Genomic DNA, 22,459 nt, shown 5'->3' on the forward strand with positions numbered 1-22,459 from the left:
CATTTCAAGAAAAGGTTAGGTCCATATTGTCTGAAAGCATCATATCAATGAAGCATCATATGTGAATTTGCTTGGTTTGACTAGGAGATGGGGGCCGGCGGGCGGGGAGATGTTTAAGAGGGGGTGTGGTTGTCAGCAGGGGATTCTGGTAGATTTCGAATTAGGCTTATTCAATTTCTCTCATAAGAAGAAAAAAACTACCCTGAAATTATAACCGTCAGTCAAATGCTGGAATTGATAAAACACATTGATTTCCAAGTTGCTATTTCTCCTGCCAGGAGCTTGTACAGAAGCATAGCGGAGACACATCTGATGTGGATTGCTTGAGGTCTTGATGCTACTCTGGATATGACACTCACATCATGTGTGTGAATTTGGGGTGAAAAGGTAACTATTTGAATCAGAGAAGCTCACCATCTTCTTGCCGAATCCAGTGGAGCTCTGGCAGCCTGCAAGGCAGGGTGTGGAATATGTCAGGCCATTAAAGGCACATACTGGGTCCCAGTGTTTTAGAGAGCAGGAGCACCCTGAGTTACACTGGGACAACAAACTCTGCTGCTGGGAGGAAATGTCCGGAAAACTGGCAGGCAGAAACAAAGCCCAAATAATCATTACAAAAGCTTTGGCTGTTAATAAGAGAAGGAAAGTCACAAAGTAGGTATAATTATTATGTCCTACATGAAATATCGCTAGTGCTGTAAAAGAACGAAGCTCAAGCTCTATTTGGCACAATTAAACTAACATGAATGATATTGAATATTATAATAAAGTAATTTTATCCTGAAAATCTGCAGTATATAATTATAATAAAAAAGACTGACATGAAGATGAAAATATTTTAAGGCAGTTTCAAGGAATTTTTAACCACAAGGGGCATATTTGCATACAGGGGGTTAATACACCAGAACAATATATTTGCAACAGAAATATTATCATTCCTATTTTTTTTAACCAGCCCAAGGCTCTGATTTTTCAAAATGCATCTACATGACAAAAATGTACAAAAGCATCTAAACTGATTCATTAACATTTATTAACATCCATGTAGCACTGCATCTTTTAACTAAGGAAAATAATGTTGTTGTTTTTTTTGTTTGTTTTTTTTTTGCATTTGCCTTTTTTCCCTCCTGAATCAACAAAAAAAAAATAATTCTGAAAGACTCCTATAAAATTATAAAATTGTGTCTGACATGTTTTAGTCTTCATATGAAATAATATAATATATAACTCCAAAATCATGTGATGTCCAAGCGTCTACATCTTTATGTCAGAACTTTATGGTGCTTCTTTTATGCAAATGCAACTATTGCTAATGATAAAAAAATAAAAAATAAATTAAAAAAAAAAAATTACTAAAATGAAGGACTAATGAAATGATACACGTCTGCTAATTCTGATTCACATTAACAATTTACATGTTGACACTAAACCCCATAACCTATATGTCTGTATGAGGTTCCTATATGCAAAATTGTGATTCTATTTGCTATGCTTTAGTTATTGATGAATTTGATATTGATTTTGATTATTTTACTGCAAATCAAGCATTATTCATTGTTATACATTTACCATTGTTAAAATGGTATCCCCAAATTTACACACACTCCGACCAGACATGTATATGATCAGACCGATACAGCAAAGATTAAATAAGGTAGCTGTTGACAGAATCCGTGCATGATGATTTTATGATCAGACCTCGCCATATGCAACTTTGATGTTTAAGTGCCATTGTACTTTGAATAGTTTTTTTTATCATGTCTCAATATCTGTAAATGTGGTTATTAACACAATGTATGTGTGTGGCAAGTCTAATGTTTACTTTTCCAGCTACTTTCAACTCATCATAGCTAATGAGACCTATCACACTTACACCCAAAAGTCTTATTTAAATGTTGCCTGATCCCAAATTAGGTACATTAAAAATCATTTGTAAAGAGGGTCTGCATAATTACAAATCATAGATATTCACACTCAGAGTGTTCGACAGAAGTAAAGAATGTAAGTATACACTGGGATTGTGTTTACCCCTGATAGTTCACAGTGAGTCCTGCCACCTGTGTATTTCCACAGTGCAGGAAGTACTGGCTCAGCATGAGAACAAAAGCCAGAAAAGAGGTGGAAATAGTCATCTTGGCTGCACCAAGCACGCTCAGTTGGAACTTTTTCATCACAAAGCCTCCTAAGATGATTCCCAAGGCCAAAGCAGGCACATTCATAATGCCTGGTAGAAACAGTAGAAACAACTCCATGAAAAATACACAGATCCAACTGGAATTTTCATGAACAATGATAATTGTGATAGTTGTTCATGAGTCCCTTGTTTGTCCTGAGCAGTTAACTGCCCACTCTTAAGAAAAATCCTCCAAGTTCTGCACATTATTTGGTTTTCAGACAACTGAGGAACTCATACATAACTATTACAAACGGTGCAAACATTCTATGATTCTCAAGAAGGCAACACATTTTTACAGGATTATCGGTGTAAATTGTTATTTTTTTCGTCTTCTGGGAAACATGTAAATATCTTATGTCACTTCTGAAGGGCGGTACTAAATGAAAAAATAAGCTCTTTAAACAAAATAACAATTTATCCCTATCATCCTGTTCAAAAGTTTACATCCCCCTGGCTCTTAATGTAGTGTGTTGCCTTCTTGAGCATCAGTGAATGTTTGCACCTTTTGTAATAGTTGTGTATGAGGCCTTAAATATTTAAACTTTTGAACTGGTTCATTTGTGTAAATTCAGGTATTATTGTGTCTTGTGGACTATATGTAAATGCCTGTTATGTGAAATAGCTTATTCGGGGCAGGACTAAATAAAAAACAAAATGCAAATTTTATGATCCTCTTATTTGTTTTTAACTATTACCATTTTGCTGATTCTGAAAGGCATATGTATAATTTTGACAATTTTCATAATACAACTGTTAAGCAATCACTGCTTATGAAGTTCCCTTTCAAAGGGAACTCCACATTGCGTTTAGCATAACACTATGGGATTGCCCCTCGCACGTGACTGGCATCTGAAGCTTGCGTAAAATCATGCCTATTTATAGGCCTGCCATGATCAGGTGACGTGGCAATTAAGCGCGTCACGTGATATAAATATGGCACTTGTGAACCGCGCCGTCAGCCTTATTATCTTCAGCGAAAGACTGCATGCCGATTGTTTGTGTAAAGAAACATAAAGATGCTTCATTTCCTCTCTATCTTTTCTCAAAATCTCTGGACTTTTCGATCCCTTTAAAAAAAAGAGAGAGAGAGAAAAAAAGAAATGAGCAAGAGAGAAAAATATGAGTGAGAGAATTCAGGAAGTGTGTTATGTCTTGTTCCTGTTTATCTTGGGGGAGGAGTGCACACTTTCTGTGTGAAGTGTCTATGGGCATTGTAACGCCTTACATTACTGACTCGCTCTCTTCTCAGAACCAGAAGCGAGTAGGGTTTCAGAGCCTCGCGGATCTGGGCCGGCCGCTGCTGAGGCAGCTAGCTGTCTCAGGTCCGGGGGATCTCTTATGGATCCGGAAGAGGAGCCGGAGACGAGCGTTGCTCTATCTCTTGCTCTGTCTTCCGGGTCTGGCTATCCGCTGGATTTTGGAGCTCATGTCGCGACTCCTACTTCCGCTATGGAAAGCCCAAAGGGAAAAAAAGATGAAGAAAAAAACACACACACACACACACACACACACACACACACAAATAATACTAATAATTCCTCTCTGACTCTGAGGAGCCAGAATGGTGTACTTAAAACTGAGAGCAGCATATAAAGAGCTGCTTGAAGTGATTACTAAGGCTGGATGAGCTTTTTTCACCCCAGTGAAAGTAAATCCCTCATACTGCAGAAAACTCCCCTTTCTTCCAGAAGTGCATGACAAAATATCAAGTATGTGGGGGAAAACCATGCATAAGCCGTATTTATAACCCCACGATGCTGGATCATTCGGCCATTGTGGGGAATGAACGGCATGGCTATTTAGATATGCTGAAGGTGGAGGAGGCACTTGCGAGCTACCTCTCTCCATCGACAGCAGGTAATTTAGGGGGGGCAGCTTTGCCATCCAAACCACCGTGTAAGGCTACCATGGCATTGGTGGGCAAGGCCTATGCAGTAGTTGTCTTGCTTGTGGGTCACTGCAGACAATGACAGTGTTGCAGGCCTACCAAGCAGACCTGCTGAGTGAGCTCGACATATGGCGGCATTCAGCCAGTTCCTTCCCTGTTGTCGAGTTCACCCGGGCATCCATGAGTGGAGCCTGGGCCAGCACTAGTGCGAGCGAGACACAGAAGGCCAGTTTGGCAACCCACCAACCCCTGCAGACAGTGAGGGGAACCGGTTGGCCACAGTCACGGCCTGCTACTAGGCCTGATATGAAAATGGTCATAAAGGCCAAGCAGACAAAGAAGAGCGGTCCTGAGGGGCCGTGGAGGGATGTATCAGGGGACATGAGGTTGTTAGGGCAGTTAGACCCCAGTGCTACTGTAGGGCCTCCCCTAGCCAAGACTGTCCCAAGTTTTCAGTGTTCTCTGGTCAACGAGCTGTCAAAGGGCAAAGAAAATCTGATGCTTTCCCTCCAATAGAATGTGGAATGGTTAATGTCACTAAAAGATCATCTGGCAGTGTGGAAACTACTGCCAAATGTGTCTCCATGGGTTCTGTCTACCGTAGAAAAGGGTTACCGGGTCCAGTTTAGAGCTGGACCCCCCCGGTTCAGAGGTGTGCTCACCACAGTAGTCAGTACAGACCAGAGCCCGACATAAGCTTGGAAAGTAAAATCCCTCTTGGACAAAGGGGCCATAGAACATGTACCCCGTTCCCTGAGGGAGGGAGGTTTTGACAGCCGTTATTTCCTGGTCTGCAAAAAATAGGAGTATGCAGCCAATTTTAGATCTGCGTCATCTGAACTGTACTCTTCAGACATACAGGTTCAAGATGCTGATGCCCAAACTTATCATTCCCCAGATTCAGTTTGAGGACTGGTTTGTGACGATAGATCTAAAAGGTGCATATTTCCACATAGAAATATCGCTAGCTTTATCCCCTCACACCTTCACAAAGTGCATGGATGTCACTCTGGCTCCATTGTGACTCCAGGGCATCCGTGTACTAAACTACCTGTACGACTGGTTAATTCTAGCACGATCCAGGGAACTGGCGGTTCATCATCGAGATGTTGTTCTTGCCCACATGAAGAGCTTGGGGCTCAGTTTGAACCTCAGAAAAGTATGCTTTCTCCAGTGCAGTGGACAACTTTTCTAGGGGTTATAAGGATTCTACTACGATGAGGGCATTTCTATCCCCAACATGCGTAGGGTTAATCCTATCAACATTTAGCAAGATAAAGCTGGATCTTGGCATCCCCTCCATTCTCTATGGGAGATTATTGGAGCTTATGGGCAGCCAATGTCATACCATTGGGCCTATTGCACAGGAGACCGTTCAGTGGTGGCTGAGAAGTTGGGGGTTTCATCCAAGGACGAAACCTCTGAGAGTAATCAGTGTCACGTGGCAATGCCTTTGTGCTCTGAAAATTTGAGTGTCCCCGGTTTCTAGCCTTGTGTCACACTCTACGGGTGTCTCCTTAGCACAAGACGGTAACGACAGACACCTCCCTCATGGGCTGGAGCGCGGTCTTAGATGGCTGTCCAGCTCACAGTCTCTGGAGCAGCCTTCATCTGTACGCATCTGTACACTGTTCCCCCAATCGCTCTGCTCCCACAAGTTCTAGCAAGAGTTCACTAACAGTCTATGTCTGCTGCTAGTACCACCTTACTGGCCAGCTCGAATATGGTTCTCAGAGATAATATCCCTGCTAGATGGCACTCCTTGGGAGATTCCTATCCACAGGAATCCACTGTAGACCCAGTGAACTGCACAATAGCTACAGTTCTGGAGTTCCTACAAGAATGTTTCTCATTCTCTGGGGTCCTTCTACAATCAGGGTTTATGTGGCCGCCATTTCGGCCAGCCAAGCCCCTATTGATGGAGCCTCTGTGGGGCAACATCCTCTAACTTTGAGGTTTATGCATGGTGTCAAGCGGCTGAGGCCCATCTGCAGGCCGCGCATACCTTCCTGGGACCTTCTGTGGTCCTGGAAGGTCTGTCAGGTGCCCCATTTGAGCCCTTAGAGTCAGCCTCTGAGAAGCTTCTGACTCTAAAAGTAGCTCTTCTGCGGGCGCTGACATCTCTCAAGCGAGTAGTAGATCTACAAGCTCTCTCAGTTGCTCCTTCCTGCCTTGCCTTTACCCCTGGATTCGCCAAGGCCTTCCTGTATCTTAGGCCGGATTATATTCCTAAAGTGCCTACATCTGCTGCCCAGCCTGTGGTGTTGCAGGCTTTCTGCCCTCCACTGTTCCTCACACTGGAACAAGAGAGAATACACCTGCTGTGTCCAGTAAGGGCTCTCTGTACTTACGTCCACCGCTCCAGACAGTGGCATAAGTCGGAGCACCTGCTGGTCTGCTTGGCGGCAACAGTAGAGGTGATGCTGTGTCAAGCAGTGCATCTCTAATTGGATAGTGGATAGTAGATAGATCTCACTACGCCTCTGGGCATAAGGGATCATTCCACTAGGGGGGTTGCCTCCTCGAAGGCTTTTTCCAACAGGGTATCCTTACAGGATGTGTGTGCTGCTGCAGGGTGGTCTACGCCACACACATTCATTCGATTACAGCCTGGATATTGATTTCGCCTCAGGCTCAAGTGCCTTGCAGTGACCCTCGGGCTTGGGTCCCTTTGAAAGGGAATGTCTGGGTAACACATGTAACCCTGTTCCCTGAGAAGGGAACGAGACGTTGCGTAGCTTTGTCATACCGGGGTAGGCCTGTGAATTGGGTCTTCGCTTCAGATAATAGAGGCTGGCGGCGCGGTTCACGGGTGCCATATTTATATCACGTGACGCACTTAATTGCCACGTCACCTGACCATGGCCGGCCTATAAATAGGCATGATTTTACACAAGCTTCAGATGCCAGATGCATGTTCTCAGGGAACAGGGTTACATGCGTAACCCAGACGTTTTTAAGTGGTTGATCTATGTGTGCCAGAATGTGTGCATACTGTGTGCAACTGGCAAACTGTGTTAGAAGTGGAAAGTTAAAATGACAAGTTGGTCATCATAACTTGTTCTCTTATAGGTTCTTATGGGTTTTCTTCATTTCACTAGATGTGAAAGTGGGGTGTCTGATCAGCATGATATGTGAATAGTTGTTTTAAAATTAAGTTTTAAACATGGCCTTTATTGTGAATTCAATCTTAGTTTTCCCATTATTTGATTTTCCAGTGATTTGTAAAAGCAGCACTATCTTGTAACAACATTTCCCAAAGGCATTTTTAAAATAAATTATTCAATAATTGAATAACTCTTTTCCATGTTATTGGGTGGCATGATGCTGAAGCAAATATTGTTTTGCCTCACATGGTTTGAAATTGAGCTCAGGTTACAGTCTGTTACAATTGATCCCTACAATCAATTAATGTGTTGTTAAATGTGTTGTAGTATCACTACACATGTGACCAGGTACTGAGTCACAAGTCAATGTTTTTCTCAATGTATAAATCAAACACAAATGAGGGTAGAATATTGGGACATGGCAGTGAATCAGGATTTCAGTATTTACAATGCTACGTTCACTCTATGATCTGGCTTTAAAACTGAAAATATCGTGAATAAATCAGCTTACTCATTTCCAACATTTCTGAAAATGACAGAAACACTTACCTATCAGTAAGATACCCTTGGATGGAGATTGGCCATAAATCTGCTCCATGTATTTGGGTTTAAATGTGATCATCCCAATAAAGCTGCTGACCTGGACCGTACCGGTGCAGATGATAAGCACGTAAACAGTGTTACTGAAAAGCCTCCTCAAAGATGGCAGGAAATCTATAGTATTAACCAAAGTACACAATCAACAAACATTATCTGAGGTTTAATAATCTACACACAACAATATAGGAATTTGGGGTTGTACTAATACAAACCAGTGGCTATTTCAATGCTATTCAATTGGGTAAAATGATCAGTACTACTTCATTTGGATAGTCCTATGTAGACAGTCAACAAACCGTTTACTGACTGTCAGCAACCTGTCAGGTTGAATTAAACATGTCAGATATTGTGATTTAGGACTGGTGATTTTTTTAATGATGTGGATAACCCATAAACACTTATAAACTTGTACCTTTTTTCCTTCCTTTTAAGAGGGTGGTTCACGTTATAGCTATTAATGTTTATGGTATCATCTATTAAGTCTTCCCAAGTCCTATCACAAGTTCAAATTCAGTTCATTTGAACTCTATGGCATGTTGAAAGACAGATTATTTGACATGTTCTGAGAATCAGTTCACAGACTACTTTGTGGGAATCAGTATATGATCAAATGATCAAAAACTATTTAAATGAACTGAGATGGTTCTTAATAGCAGTGAAGTACTTTTGGCCATGGCAACCATGTTGACAGGGTCAGCCTTCTCAGATGGTGGAGAGTTTTTGCTCTCCACAGGGATAAAAGAATCTTGCTCGCTGTGATGGACATCTTGGCTTTCCCTGGCATTACCCTCTACTTGCTTAGGCAATGACCTGGGCAGGAACCAGAATGGGATTCCAGCTAGTAACATCACAGCACCACTGGCCAGGAAGCCAAGCCACCAGGCTCCCACCCAGCGTGAGTCTTTGTGGTTAATTGAGATGCTGTCTATGGACACAGTGAGGAAAAACAAATATATTAATTAAAGTTTAATTAGTTCCATTCATACCGAATTTTTTTATGTTTTAAATGTTTGTGGGAGGAAGACCTAGGTGTGCAATTTACAGAATAAGAGTGTGAGCAAATAATAAATTGTATGAGTTTGTCCTATGGACATGCTAAAAATGATGTTATCCAGTTGAAATTACTCCATCATATGATCTACATTTTGTCAGACCTACAGTGCTCCACTAATATTGGTACCACTGGTAAATATGAGGTAACACATAGGCCAAATTCCCTTAGTCATTCATAATGATTATGAGTCTTTATTGGTCACATATACATTAGAGCACAGTGAAATCGTTTTCTTTGCATACCCCAACCTGTCAGAGTGCAGGGTCAGCCATGATATGGCACCCCTGGAGCAGAGAGAGTTAAGGGCCTTGCTCAGTGGCAGCTTGGCAGTGCTGGGGCTTGAATCCCCAACCTTCTGAACAGTAACCCAGAGCCTTAACCACTTCACTGCAGGGATGGTATTGGCCAGGTGATGACTGGTGCCTGGTTTCCTCCAGACATGACACTTGCCATTCAGGCCAAAGAGTTCAATCTTTGTCTTGGTCTTGGTCTGAGACTCTTTCAGGTGCCTTTTAGCAAACTCCAGGCGGGCTGTCATGTGCCTTTTACTGAGGAGTGGCTTCCATCTGGCCACTCTACCATACAGGCCTGATTGGTGGAGTGCTGCAGAGATGGTTGTTCTTCTGGAAGGTTCTCCTCTCTCCACAGAGATATGCTGGAGCTCTGTCAGAGTGACCATTGGGTTTTTGGTCACCTCCCTGACTAAGGCCCTTCTCCCCGATCGCTCAGTTTGGACGAGCGGCCAGCTCTAGGAAGAGTCCTGGTGGTTCCAAACTTCTTCCATTTACGGATGATGGAGGCCACTGTGCTCATTGGGACCTTCAATGCTGCAGAACTGTTTCTGTACCCTCCTCCAGAGCTGTGCCTCGATACAATCCTATCTCAGAGGACTACTGACAGTTCCTTGTACTTCATGTCTTGGTTTGTGCTCTGACATGCGTTGTTAACTGTGGGACCTTATATAGACAGGTGTGTGCCTTTCCAAATCATGTCCAATCAACTGAATTTACCACAGGTGGACTCAAATCAAGTTGTAGAAACATCTCAAGGATGATCAGTGGAAACAGGATGCACCTCAGCTCAATTTTGAGTGTCATGGCAAAGGCTGTGAAAACGTATGTACATGTGTTTTTTTTTTAAATAAATTTGCAAAGATTTCAAACAAACTTCTTTCACGTTGTCATTATGGGGTATCGTTTGTAGAATTTTGAGGAAAATAATGAATTTAATCCATTTTGGAATAAGACTGTAACATAACAAAATGTGGAAAAAGTGAAGGGCTTTGAATACTTTCCGGATGCACCATATAGATGATGTGCTGCAAAAGGTTGTTGAGCTTCACAAAATGGGAATGGCTATAAGACAATAGCAAAGCATTAAAAATGCCAATTTCTACAATCAGGGCAATAACTAAGAAGTTTCAGTCAACTGGACATGTTTTGTTTCAAAGCATGGTGAAGAGGATGGTTCGAGTGGCCAAAAAATCTCCAAGGATCATAGCTGGAGAATTGCAGAAGTTAATTGCATCTTGGGGTCAGAAAGTTTCCAAAACTACAACCCGAAGTCACCTACATCACCACAAGTTGTCTGGAAGGGTTTCAAGAAAAAAAGCGTCTACTCTCATCTAAAAACAAACTCAAGTTCTTCAGTTTGCCAGACACTACTGGAACTTCAAATAGGATCAGGTTCTATGGTCAGATGAAACCAAAATAGAGCTTTTTAGCAATAAACACCAGAGGTGGTTTTGGTGCACACAGAGAGGTAGCCATATGGAAAAGTACCTCATGCCCACGGTTAAATATGGTGGTGATTCTTTAATGTTTTGTTCCTGATTTTCTGCCAGAGGACCTGGACATTTTGTTAGGATACATGGCATCATGGACTCGATCAAATATCAACAGATATAAACCTGACTGCCTCTGCCAGAAAGCTTAAAATGGGCCATGGTTGGATCTTCCAGGAAGACAATGATCCAAAACATACATCAAAATCAACACAAAAATGGTTTACTGACCACAAAATCAAGGTCCTGCCATGGCCACCCAAGTCCCCTGACTTAAAATCTATAGAAAACCTGTGGGGTGAGTCCACCAGCATTTGAAGGATCTGGAGAGATTCTGTATGGAGGAATGGTCTCAGATCCCTTGCCATGTATTCTCCAACCTCATCAGGCATTATAGGAGAAGACTCAGAGCTGTTATCTTGGCAAAGGGAGGTAGCACAAAGTACTGACTAAAAGGGTGCCAATAATTGTGCACACTTATATTTAACAAATATATTTTGTGTGTTCTGTTTGCAATTGTTTGATATTCATGAGAGCAGAGTATTTTTGTGAATTTTTTTTTTAACAAAAGATCAAAAGGTTAAACAATAAAATAAAAAATTCATAGCCTTCTTTGCTCATATTTTCCAAGGGTGCCAATATTAGTGGAGGGCACTGTAATAAAATATACCCATATACAGATTAAATATTATTGTACATTACCATTGGCTACACACTACCATTCTCTTTATAAGGACCTGTATATGCAGTGTGCTGCTGTCGCATGATTGGCTGACTGGATAATTGCGTGGATGAACAGGTAACGTGTTCTAAAGTGGCTGGCATGGGAAATGCATCACTGGTGCATATTCAGTTCAATCATTGATTTAAGTAGAACAAATAATGTGATATATTATTATTTGACGTTTTTGTTCTGGTCATTCTTAATTATGAGACCTAAAGATAGGTTGTGTCTTACGTACAAAGTCACAAGAGCACAGTTTGGTTACTTCCTCAGCTATCCTGTAATTTAACATGATCTAATGTTCTATCAATCATAATAAGCACTAACCAATTCACAGGAAAAATACAGAAAAAAAACCCCAAATAAATTACACTAAGAAGCTCCAGTAAATATATCACCAGAAATTCACTTTTTGAACAGTTTTAATAAAACAAATCCCAAACTCTGGCTATAACAAAAAAAGTAAACAAATATCATGTGCTCTTATAACTGCTGCACCTTGAGTGACCAGATAGCAACAGAATGATCCTTTGTACCACACTAAACTTAGTCAATAATAAGGATGGCTCTGATGGAAATATGTGGATAGATAGATAGATAGATAGATAGACAGACAGATAGACAGGTAGACAGACAGACAGATAGATAGATAGATAGATAGATAGACAGACAGACAGACAGATAGATGGATGGATTGGTGGACGGACTGACTGACTGGCTGACTGACTGGTTGGTTGGTTGACTGATTGATTGATTGATTTATAGTTGTTACCTAAGTCCACAGCTCCAATATCCACATAGAGTTTGGCGCAGAAGGAACCCAGCATAAAGCCAACCACAGGCCCCAGGATACCAAAACTCTGTATACATGCTGTGTTTAGAGAGAGAGACAGTGGCATCGGTCATTAGGAAAACAAGTCTTATCACAGTACACAGAGAATTAGATTATTGCAGATGAGAGAGAGAGAGATTTCAATTTCTGCCAGATAAAGTGATTTCCAATATCAATGTAAACAATTTAGTAGCATGGTAGTATGATAAGTTTTATTCCGCAATGCATTATAATAACAGTGTAATAACCACTGGCATACAAAGTGAAAATACAATAATATCTAGAGCTATAATAATATATGAGTGTAATTGCAGGCTACTGAGCACAGATAATATCATCAATTTGACTTTATGCTTTAGCAAACTGTAAGCTTGATAAGCCTTTGGGTGTGTTTTACTTCTTCATACCAATGTAGAAAGCTGTGTTTTCTTCTCTGGCAAAGTCATCCATGTAAGACAGTCCAAGAGGCATCACTGGAGTCTCCCCAATCCCTCGTAACATGTTACCCAGAAACACGTAGATCCATAAATGGGATCCTGACGTTTTCTCACACTCTGCAAGTGCAAAGGTCACATTCAGACAACTCTAGACAATGCCTAATGGGCGTTGATATCATATTACAGCATCCCAAACTTGCTATGCTGATTTTGGATATTGGATATGTTTGGGTCAGTGTATGATGATAGCGAGTCATCCATAAAGACATTTTCTTATAATTATGTTTAATTTAACCAGGCATGTAATTAAGAATAAATTCATATAAACAATGGCAGTCTGATAAGCAGCAAAGCCACTTGATGGAAATACAAAGAAGGTAGAAGTGATGAAAAGGAAAAGGAGAATAAGAGAAAAACAATGCACATCTGATATATTCAGTGTTTCAGGGAGTAGTCATCATTTTCCCCAAGACACTGTTCTTGCAGGGGAGAAAATAAATAATGATATATTCTCTTGTGTTGTGTTGTGTTTTTGTGGTGGGGGAAGATTTAGCCAGGTTTTGATAATAAAGAAGGAGTCTTGGAGAAAGGACTCTGTGATTAAATAAATTAGTGTACAGCTGTGTGTTATTAAATAATGTTCTAATTTTTCCCTGATTTTTTTTTTTGTTTTTTTTTTGCACCAGGGTGTTGGGGTGTGTGGAAGTGGAGTCAAGAGACACAGTGGCATGGAACAAAACAATCTGTCCTGACATCATTCTGCTGAGTTTGTGTGTGTAGACACGCAAATGTGAAAAACTTTTGACTTTTGTTTGTTGGGAATTTTAAAGGCTGTGGTAAAAAGCTGGAAAGAATCCTAAAAAAAATATGCACTCGTAGCACCTGAGTCATCCATTTTCTCAACCCCACTGGGGTGCTATGCTATGCTATGTTATGTTATGTTACGTTATGTTATGTTATGTTATGTTATGTTATGTTACGTCTTCTGATTGGATAGAGTGGCTATCACTCACCTGTTTGACTCTCAGCTGTTCTAGATTCATCCTCTTGTGAATGGCTCCCATTTGTAAGACATGGGAAAATGGATTCAGTCTCACTAGACTCCGTGACATGTGTGATTGTTGTCTCATACTTGTACCTGTCCAAAGACAAGATATAGCTGAGCAACTTCTCTAATAATGCAAACATGTAAATTAATACATCCATTCAATACAATACCATCACAACCAGCATACTCTGTCTCAGACACTGGACTAATGAGCATGTTGCCATTGTTATTGATTTCACATAACATGTTAGCCACTGTCCATATGAATGCTGTTTCATAGTGTTTGCTATGAAGTCCTGTAAATACATTATTATGGGTATGTTGTTTCCTTAGCATGTTCTCTAGTTATTTTATGTAGTAATAACTTTGGACTTTGAATCTTGCTGTGTTTGCCCTCTATACACATTTGCCTGTGGTCTTCAGTTTGAACTGGGAAAGTCCAGACTATGATTCCATTATTAAACAATGCAGGTTTTTTATTCTTGTGAGTTTAGGAAACTCTATACATGGATTCTCTAAATTGCACAAATCCTCCTTGTTTTCTTACAGAGTGGACGGAGTTGAGGTATGTGAACTCCAAACCATTGTGTTTGCACAGGGGAAACTTCTGGAGGCTTACTCTCAACAAATGTAGGGAACTGTTAATGCATTGAGGGAACTGGTACATGCTGAGTTTCAGCCAGCTTCCCTAAAATAGAAAAGGGGAAGAGCTTGCACCTTCTTCACAGGCCTCACTGAAGCACTGCAAGATAATCTAGCCCAAAAGGAATACCAGTTTGCATTTTCATGTTTATTCAACTCTTAATAAGATTGGGTACCTTGTATAATCCTGTGTCAGGGTGACTGTACTGGTCTGTGGCAGTGATGCAAGATCTCAGTTTGTGGACAAAGAGTTCTGTTCGGCGTACTGTTGTGTAATCTACATCACTATGCTCACCTACGATCATGAGCTGTGGGTAGTGACTGAAAGAATAAGGTTCAGAGTACAGAATACAGGTGGCAGAAATGAGGTTCCTGCACAGGGTTTCTGGGCTTAACCACTGAGATAGGGTGAGGAGCTTTATAAACCAGGTACAACAGAGTACAGCCACTGCTCCCTCAAAATGAAAGGGGCCAGTTAAGATAGTTTGGGCAGCTTAAAAGGATGCTCCCTGGTCAATTCCCACTAGAGCTGTATTAGGCATGTCTCACTGAACGGAGACACCTGGGCAGACACTGGACCTTGTAAGGCTGGTGCCAAGATGTCTGAACCTAGAGAGGACTACTCTCTGAGGACAAAGGACTACTTCGAGAATGAACACTCAATCTTTCTCCCACAGAATTAGCATCCACACCTGAGATAGCACATCATGCTGAGAAGAGACCAGGAAATCATCACTACACTGTTTCCTCCTTCCTCTCCTCACACCCTTCTCTCTCTCTGTGTCGAGATCACCTCTGCCTCTCCTCACACCCTTCTCTCTCTCTGTGTCAAGATCACCCTAAACATACCCAAAGTCTGTATACATTACATAACATGTTTTAATGTGAATAAGATGTCACCTATACATGTTTACTGTATTATACAAAAGGTCTCAGTGTGACTGGAAAATATGGTCTCATTCCCTCAACAGCAGTTTAAATAAAATGATACGTGCCGTTAAAGGCATACCCTCCCAAGGTCCCTCACTCAAATTACCTCCTGTATGTAAATAAGGTACATCCTTCCACAGACATCAAATTATAATCACAAACAGCACCTTCTTGGACCCACGGAGCATCTGGGTATTTAGGGGAGAGCTGGCCAAAGATTCGTGGAATCTGTAGACAGATCTCCCACACGATCACTGTGTGTAGTTTTTCTCTACCAGGTATGTAAGTATTGTCTCTCTTATGTTGTATTGTTATGTTTTGGATTTGATTGGAATGTAGTGTTGCATGTAATTCTTTCTTATTATTATCAGGAGTGTTGGATTTGGATGTTTTCATATCTGGTTAAATAAATTATTAGACTTGATTATATTCTGAATTATTCTGAATGTATTGTCTCTAGTAAATTATGGTAAGTCCTTGTTACAGCAAATCTGCGACCAGGTTAGTACAGGCTAACAATTTGGCATTAAGTTAAGTGTACTTAGAGTGTACAGGCTCAATAGGAAATATCCATTTAGGACAACATAAAGTTGATTGACCAAGTCTAAATAGGATGAAGTCTAAACCTCTGATTACTGTAATATTCTTCTAGCTAGTGTGTACATAGGAAACTATGGCATGATTATATAAAGCTAATTCTACTCAGATATTATTGGTCTATCTTTGTAGATTTAGTGGTCATGACCTCTGGCTAGAAGTAACGTTACTGTAATTAAGTGTTACTAACTAAGGGAACTAAGAGACCAGGCTAATGACTTGGCTCTAGTTAAGTATACTTAGTGTGTACAGGCTCGATATGAAATACCCATTTAGGACAACATAAAGTTGATCGACCCAGTCTAAATAGGGGGAAGTCTAAACCTCTGGTTATTGTAATCTTTCTCTAGTTAACAGGTACATATGAAATTATGGCATGATTATATAAAGCTAAATTTACTTAGATATTATTGGTCTGTCTCTGTAGATTTAGTGGTCATGACCTCTGACTAGAGATAACGTTTCTATAACTAAGTGTTACTATCTAAAGGGACTAATAAAGTACTATTTAGGAAAGGGTAAGCATGGGGCGGTCATCTAAATAGTATTAGTCAATTACCTCTGGCTAATGACCAAGACTGGCGAGTTTGTGACCATGAGATCCGCGCACACGGCCGGCGCGAGACTCGACACGGAATCCGAATGAACGAGCACAATATAAAGTATAGAATAAATTAGAATTAATCAAGTATAGAAGATTAAACGTATCAAAATATGAATAACTAAGTAATGAATACAACATCGAGGTTTTTACAACTGGAGTCAGATTTAATTTAAGAGAGTCAAGCAGAATTGGAATGACAAATTTAAATATATTCACATCGCTTCAAAAAGACAGGAAAACATGGGAATCCTTCTACCACGTCATTGGATACCGTCGTTGGGTCAGTGAGTGGACCCCTACAACCTGCTGGAAAGATTATACACTATATGGCCAAAGGTTTGTGGACATCTGACCATCATACTTATATGTGCTTTTTTGAACACCATATTTTGTCCCCCCTTTGCTGTTAACAACAGATTTTGGAACATGACTATAGGGACTTGCCCATTCAGCCACAAAAGTTCAGGCACAGATGTTGGGTGATTCATCACAAAGATATTCAGTGTGTTTGAGGTAAGGACTCTGTGCAGGCTACTTGAGTTCTTCCACAGCAACCTTGGTAAACCATGCATTCATGGATGCTTTGTGTACAGTTTGGTCCTGACCCCTTAGTTCCAGTGAAGGGAAATTTTAATGCTACAGCATACAAAGGCATCCTATAATATTGTATGCTTCCAACTAAGTGGCAACAGTTTGGGGAAGACCCACATATGGGTGTGTAGGTCAGGTGTCCATATACTTTTGGCCATATAGTGTATCTCACAGTTCTCTTCAGAATGTCTGGAGATCCTTCAAGCAAAGGTGGACTCAATGGCTGGGGATAGTCTGGACTGACATTAGTCTACAGGCACCTTGATTCCCACTAGGAACAGCACAAGGAAAATGAATGAATGAACAAAATAATAAATTAATGAATGTATGAGCTAGATGTTTTCCCTTTAAAAGCATCTTAGTAGTAACAGATGGACATATTATGGAGATGGTGGGTGAGATAATGACAATCTTTGTGTATATTGTCAGAGACACATCGGAGCAAGCTGTCACAACCATCCCATGCTACCAGCACCAAGACAGATAAGTCCCTCATTTTTTATCTCCTGTGAATATAAAATGCAAAGTACCTATCAGTATATATTGGTGTGCTTATGATGTATGTGTGTCATCCAATCCATGGAATACCCCATACTGATCCTGTGTTTCCTGTAGCTATCCCAGCATAATATTGCTTTTTCAAGGAGCAAAGGAGTATTAATTGTGTAGAGGCCCCATACACTTGTATACTTCTCCCACTCATATGGAAATTCCTGCAATAGATTAGGAAATCCTGATTCTTTAACAGTTGCGTATCAACTGCTTCTCTTAGGCCCTAGGACTGAGCAATTTTTCATTCACCAGTTATGCAGAGTAGAACAAACTTTGTCATTATTTAAAATTCTAATTTCTTTTCCATTCAAGGTATTAACAATTTAATTAGCCTTTTTGAAGATGTTGAATGTAAAACAGATTTTATAACCTGTAGACACTAGGAATATCTGGAAATGTTTTTGGTCTGGTCAACATTCACTTCTAAGACTTCATTAATGAGGTTCTCCAGAGATATTTTAATGAGGTGGGTGAGGTAGTTTACAAAGATGCCAAATTTCTGTCAGAAAAGGAGCTAGAGGGTTTTTAGTTCAGTAGCTGCATCATTTTCTCTATGCAAGTCCAAGCTCAAAGTAACTATGAAAGGTACTTGTTGTCATGCCTGTGTATGTAGCTCTCCGTCCACATTTCATCACATGATGTCCAGTTAAGCACCTGTGCCCACTGAGTCACCTGATTACTCCTGGAACACATGAGTTTGCCATCACACTATTCCGTTTCAATAACCTGGACTCAGGCTGCATCCGAAATCGCATACTGTGACAGTAAGTACTGCATTCGATGCAGTACAGTACCTATTGCACAACTTTTGAAACAGTACGTACTAATCAGTATGTGTGTGTAGTATGACTACAATCCTGGACATATTACATCCACCATGTCCGCACGGTCATGTGACCTTCGATGTCATCATAAATGCAAAAATGACATTCGTCGATCACCGGTGATGATATCTTTTAACATCAATGTCAAGGGCAACAAGTGTCAGGTCCACGCATGTTCTTGTTTTTTTGGATTATTGTCTGTCTTTAATTCACAAGGGATTTTTTTGCCTAGTATACTCTATTTGCACATCATCTGACTCACGCCTGTATTTTGACCTTGTTTTTTCCGGATGCAATTGCATCCATCTCTACTCAACATTTGTGACAACAAACTGTTTCTGTAACATCCACTCACCATACCAGCCACCAGAGATCTCAATCTCTGAAGTTCTGAGCTCATTTCTACTGTTAATGTTTTTTTGTTTTTTTCACATGACAACTGTTAGTAATTACTTATATACAGCATGCTTTTCAGTATTTGTTAGTCTTGACAAGTATTGGTTGTATAGTGTTGTTTTTAGTTATGTCCCTTGGATTATTTATTTATTTATCCATGAACTATTTATTTATTATCTCTTCTCAGTATGTGGATTATCCTCTGTACCCATTTGCCTGAATGTAGTTATATTGTAACTCACGGTCCCTGGAGAAAGTGAGGCAGGGCTGTGATGAAGGAGCCAACAGCCATGATCAGACATCCCACTCCAATCAGTCTGGGTCTGTGAAGTTTTGCTCCAAAATAACTGACAAATGCGATCACCAACAGGTTGCCTACACAAGTGAAGAAAAAGCAACACAGCAGTTTAAATAAAGAGAATATCTGGCTGGATCATTCCAACCATAAGAATTTCTGAAGTAGCAAATCATGCAGCATGGACTTTACTTTCTAATCTGCCCACAGTGTATTTGTAAATTGCATAGACAGTCAGCAAAATGTTATGTCAAGTTAAGCCACAATGTTAGGTGATCAGATGAGGAGCTATATATAGGTGAAATGTATATGTTTCTTCCTACCAATTTCAAAGCTTCCATCAATGAATCCAATTTGGGAGCTGGCAATGTCAAAGCGTCTCTCAATCTGTGTGACTGAGCTTTTCATGTAACTGCCTTGTAATGCTTTGGCAAAGTAGACAAAAGCCAAGGAGACGAGAAACATCTAAGACACAAATATTAGGACAAACTCGTGAGAAAAGAAATACACCATTTTAATTATGTATACATATAGATACGTGTGTGTGTGTGTGTGTGTGTGTGTGTACATACACAGACACAGTTGCAGTCAAAATTATTCAACCCCCATTGCAAATCACGTTTATTGTCGAAATTTACAGACTTTCAGCTGTTTGCAATGAACAACTCAAACAAAAGCAATTGAAATTGATCCAATGGTTTCCCCAAATTCAACTGAAAATGCAAGTTATAATGATTTCTCCACTTTCAAAATTATTCAACCCCCTGAATAGAATCCCTCACAACAGCACAAATATGCAAAACAGGCGTTGTCTCAAGAGCACCTGATGCAACTAATCAAGGGCTTCATTAATGACACCAGGTATGCTTGAGCTGGAACACAGCCATTCACTGTTCTGCCCTCCTGGGTGGCTCCCCATCCTGTTGAGGACGCATCTGTCATCATCACTTTTCTCAACATGACTGCCCTGAGAGGAGTGCCATGACCATAAAACCCATGTTCCTCCAGTGGCACAGAGCTGCTGAGCACGAGCGTGTCACCATGATGGAGTGGCCGTGGTCGCCTAAAGGGCTGAGGTGAAGTGATAAAACCCCTTTTATGTTCTCACTATGAGGGAGACCCGATAGGTTAAGCCAACCACCAAGAGGGCCATGCAAGATCTGCTCACCTGGACAGCTTGGTGTGCATTGCGGAGGACAAGGTCATTAATGGTGGGACTCTTAATGGTGGAGTTAGAATGCTTTTGCAAGGAAGAATGGCAAAGTATTGATAAGTTAAGATGTGCCAAACTGATCAACTCTTACCCAAAAAGATTGAAATCTGTGATGAAAACTAAAGGTGCTTCAACTAAGTATTAGTTTAGGGGTGTGCACACTTATACAACCAGGTTACTTTCCATTTTGTATTTTTCTTTTTCCCTAAAATGATTCTTATTGTTTTTCACTTCAATTAATAGGTTAAAATTTCACAATAAAGCTAGAAAAGGTTCTGACATGACTTATTTTGGTTTTGTTTTTTTTACATCACAAACACCTGCCATTTTAACAGGGGTGTGTGGGCATATTATTACCACTGTGTATATATATAAATACAGGTTAATACAAGACGAATGGACAGAAGACATATTAAAGGTGGTGGTAGGTGGTGTGGGTGTTGCACCAGGTGCGATTTGCCTGAGAACTTTTTTTTTTATCTGAATCCCTTTACATTTATGATTACATACTTTTCTGTTTATATTTTTAAGTCAAAAGATATTATGTGTGTAAATATTTACTGGATATGTGCACTTTAGTATATCAAATAACAAAAAGTGTCCCAATACTTATTTTTATAAAGAGGTGAAGACTACTTTAGAATCATAGAGCTTATTTTGTTTATTGCATAATGCACAACAGCACCTGCATGAATGTTGCATACTTTACTGATTGATACACATAGTCACAATGACTATGTGGGAATGCACACATTTAGAAATGTAACAAAAATCTCTCAACAGTATTATGTGTTACATGACTTCACAATGTCTGATTAACACATAATCACACATATAGCATAAAATGAAACTGAATTTGAAGGGTTGTTTTTACGGGAGAGGATCACTCACCTTCAGTTTGGAGCAGCATGGCTGCCTGGGTGCTTTCTTCTCCACACTCATGGTAGCCTGTATGTGAGCAAGAGAAATGAGGCTAATAAATTAAACCCACACTTCTAGCTACCATTATTGTACACTTTGAACCTCTGAACATTATTTGAACTCTCAAAATACAGAAGCCAAAAGGAAGGACCCCTGACGACTCCTGTTCAGGAGATTTTCAGGAAACACCACCCATTTCCTAGAAAAGGAAGGGTGTTTACAGAAATCAAAGGATTTGAGGATGATTTCCACAATCCCTTTCCGTTTGTAAATTCCTCCATGATATTGATTTCATGATAAAGACAATGAGTATTATGTCTGGAACTAGAGAAAAGATCTTTTTGAGGTTTGCATTCTGTGAGTTTGAATATCATAGGACAAACTGCAAAGCATTTGGTTTTATATGAAGAGTGTATTCAGCACTATTCCTCTGCTTTAACATAAGTTTGATTAATGTATCAGATTTGTGTACATAATATATAATAGGGTACTTAATAGGGGGACAGAATTGGGTTAATAATATGTTCAAGTATATGTGAAAATCCATTTATTTGATTTCAGTTTGAATTCAATTTATTTGATTTCAACATTTAAAATAATCATAGAATCAAACAAAACAGTTTTTAAATGACTACATAAAACAGCAAAAGTGAGTGAAGTAAAAACTGAACGAATATGATAAATAATGATAAAATAATATAATGATATTGTTGACTGATTATTTTGAGTATTATTCATAGTTTTTTTTAATAGAAAGCAGACTACAATTTTTGAACGTAGGTTTATGTGTATTCTTTTGATATTAATTGCATAATGGACTACAGGACACACGCATTAAAAATGTAGATGGTTTTAGATTGTTTGTAATCTTATATTTGCTTGCTTTCAAAAAGGACAACTGCATATGCAAAAATCCATATAATTATAAATTAATCAAACTGAAATATAACAATTGCACATTACAATTATGCATATAACTTGTTATACTTTACACTTTGAGCAATTACATTTACACTAATGGTTTAAACAATTTTTTCAAAATTACAACGATTTAAATAAGGAAAGAGAGAAAAAGAAAATGGTCAATTACCTGCACTCAAGATCAGGTTCTTCAGAATGGAAAGAGTAAGGGAGACGTGTATAAAGATAGTGGTGGCTTTCTAAATAGGACTTTGTCCCCCCCAAAACACACACGCACACAAACAAACTATTAATGGGTGATGCTTTCTGATTACGTTATCTGGG

At 39.8% G+C, this 22,459-nt stretch overlaps 1 protein-coding gene across 2 annotated transcripts in view; it reads right to left on the reverse strand.

Moving 5' to 3' along the window:
- Positions 1-22,377, reverse strand: part of LOC128623121 (solute carrier organic anion transporter family member 1C1) — a 25,815-nt gene extending 3,438 nt beyond the window's left edge. Inside the window, exons 1-11 of one of the 2 annotated variants that reach the window (XM_053650008.1) lie at positions 22,305-22,377; positions 21,185-21,241; positions 19,404-19,545; positions 19,028-19,160; positions 13,615-13,739; positions 12,572-12,718; positions 12,105-12,203; positions 8,436-8,696; positions 7,721-7,885; positions 2,029-2,224; positions 415-580 (exon numbers count right to left, since the gene is read on the reverse strand). In XM_053650008.1, the coding sequence (XP_053505983.1) occupies positions 415-580; positions 2,029-2,224; positions 7,721-7,885; positions 8,436-8,696; positions 12,105-12,203; positions 12,572-12,718; positions 13,615-13,739; positions 19,028-19,160; positions 19,404-19,545; positions 21,185-21,235 (1,485 nt within the window). In that variant the 5' untranslated portion in view covers positions 21,236-21,241; positions 22,305-22,377. The remainder of the gene's footprint in view (positions 1-414; positions 581-2,028; positions 2,225-7,720; positions 7,886-8,435; positions 8,697-12,104; positions 12,204-12,571; positions 12,719-13,614; positions 13,740-19,027; positions 19,161-19,403; positions 19,546-21,184; positions 21,242-22,304) is intronic. The other variant, XM_053650010.1, reaches the window with a different exon arrangement.
- Between the last annotated feature and the right edge of the window lie 82 nt (positions 22,378-22,459).

This window comes from Ictalurus furcatus, chromosome 19, assembly GCF_023375685.1.
Source record: "Ictalurus furcatus strain D&B chromosome 19, Billie_1.0, whole genome shotgun sequence".
Classification (NCBI taxonomy): Eukaryota; Metazoa; Chordata; class Actinopteri; order Siluriformes; family Ictaluridae; genus Ictalurus; species Ictalurus furcatus.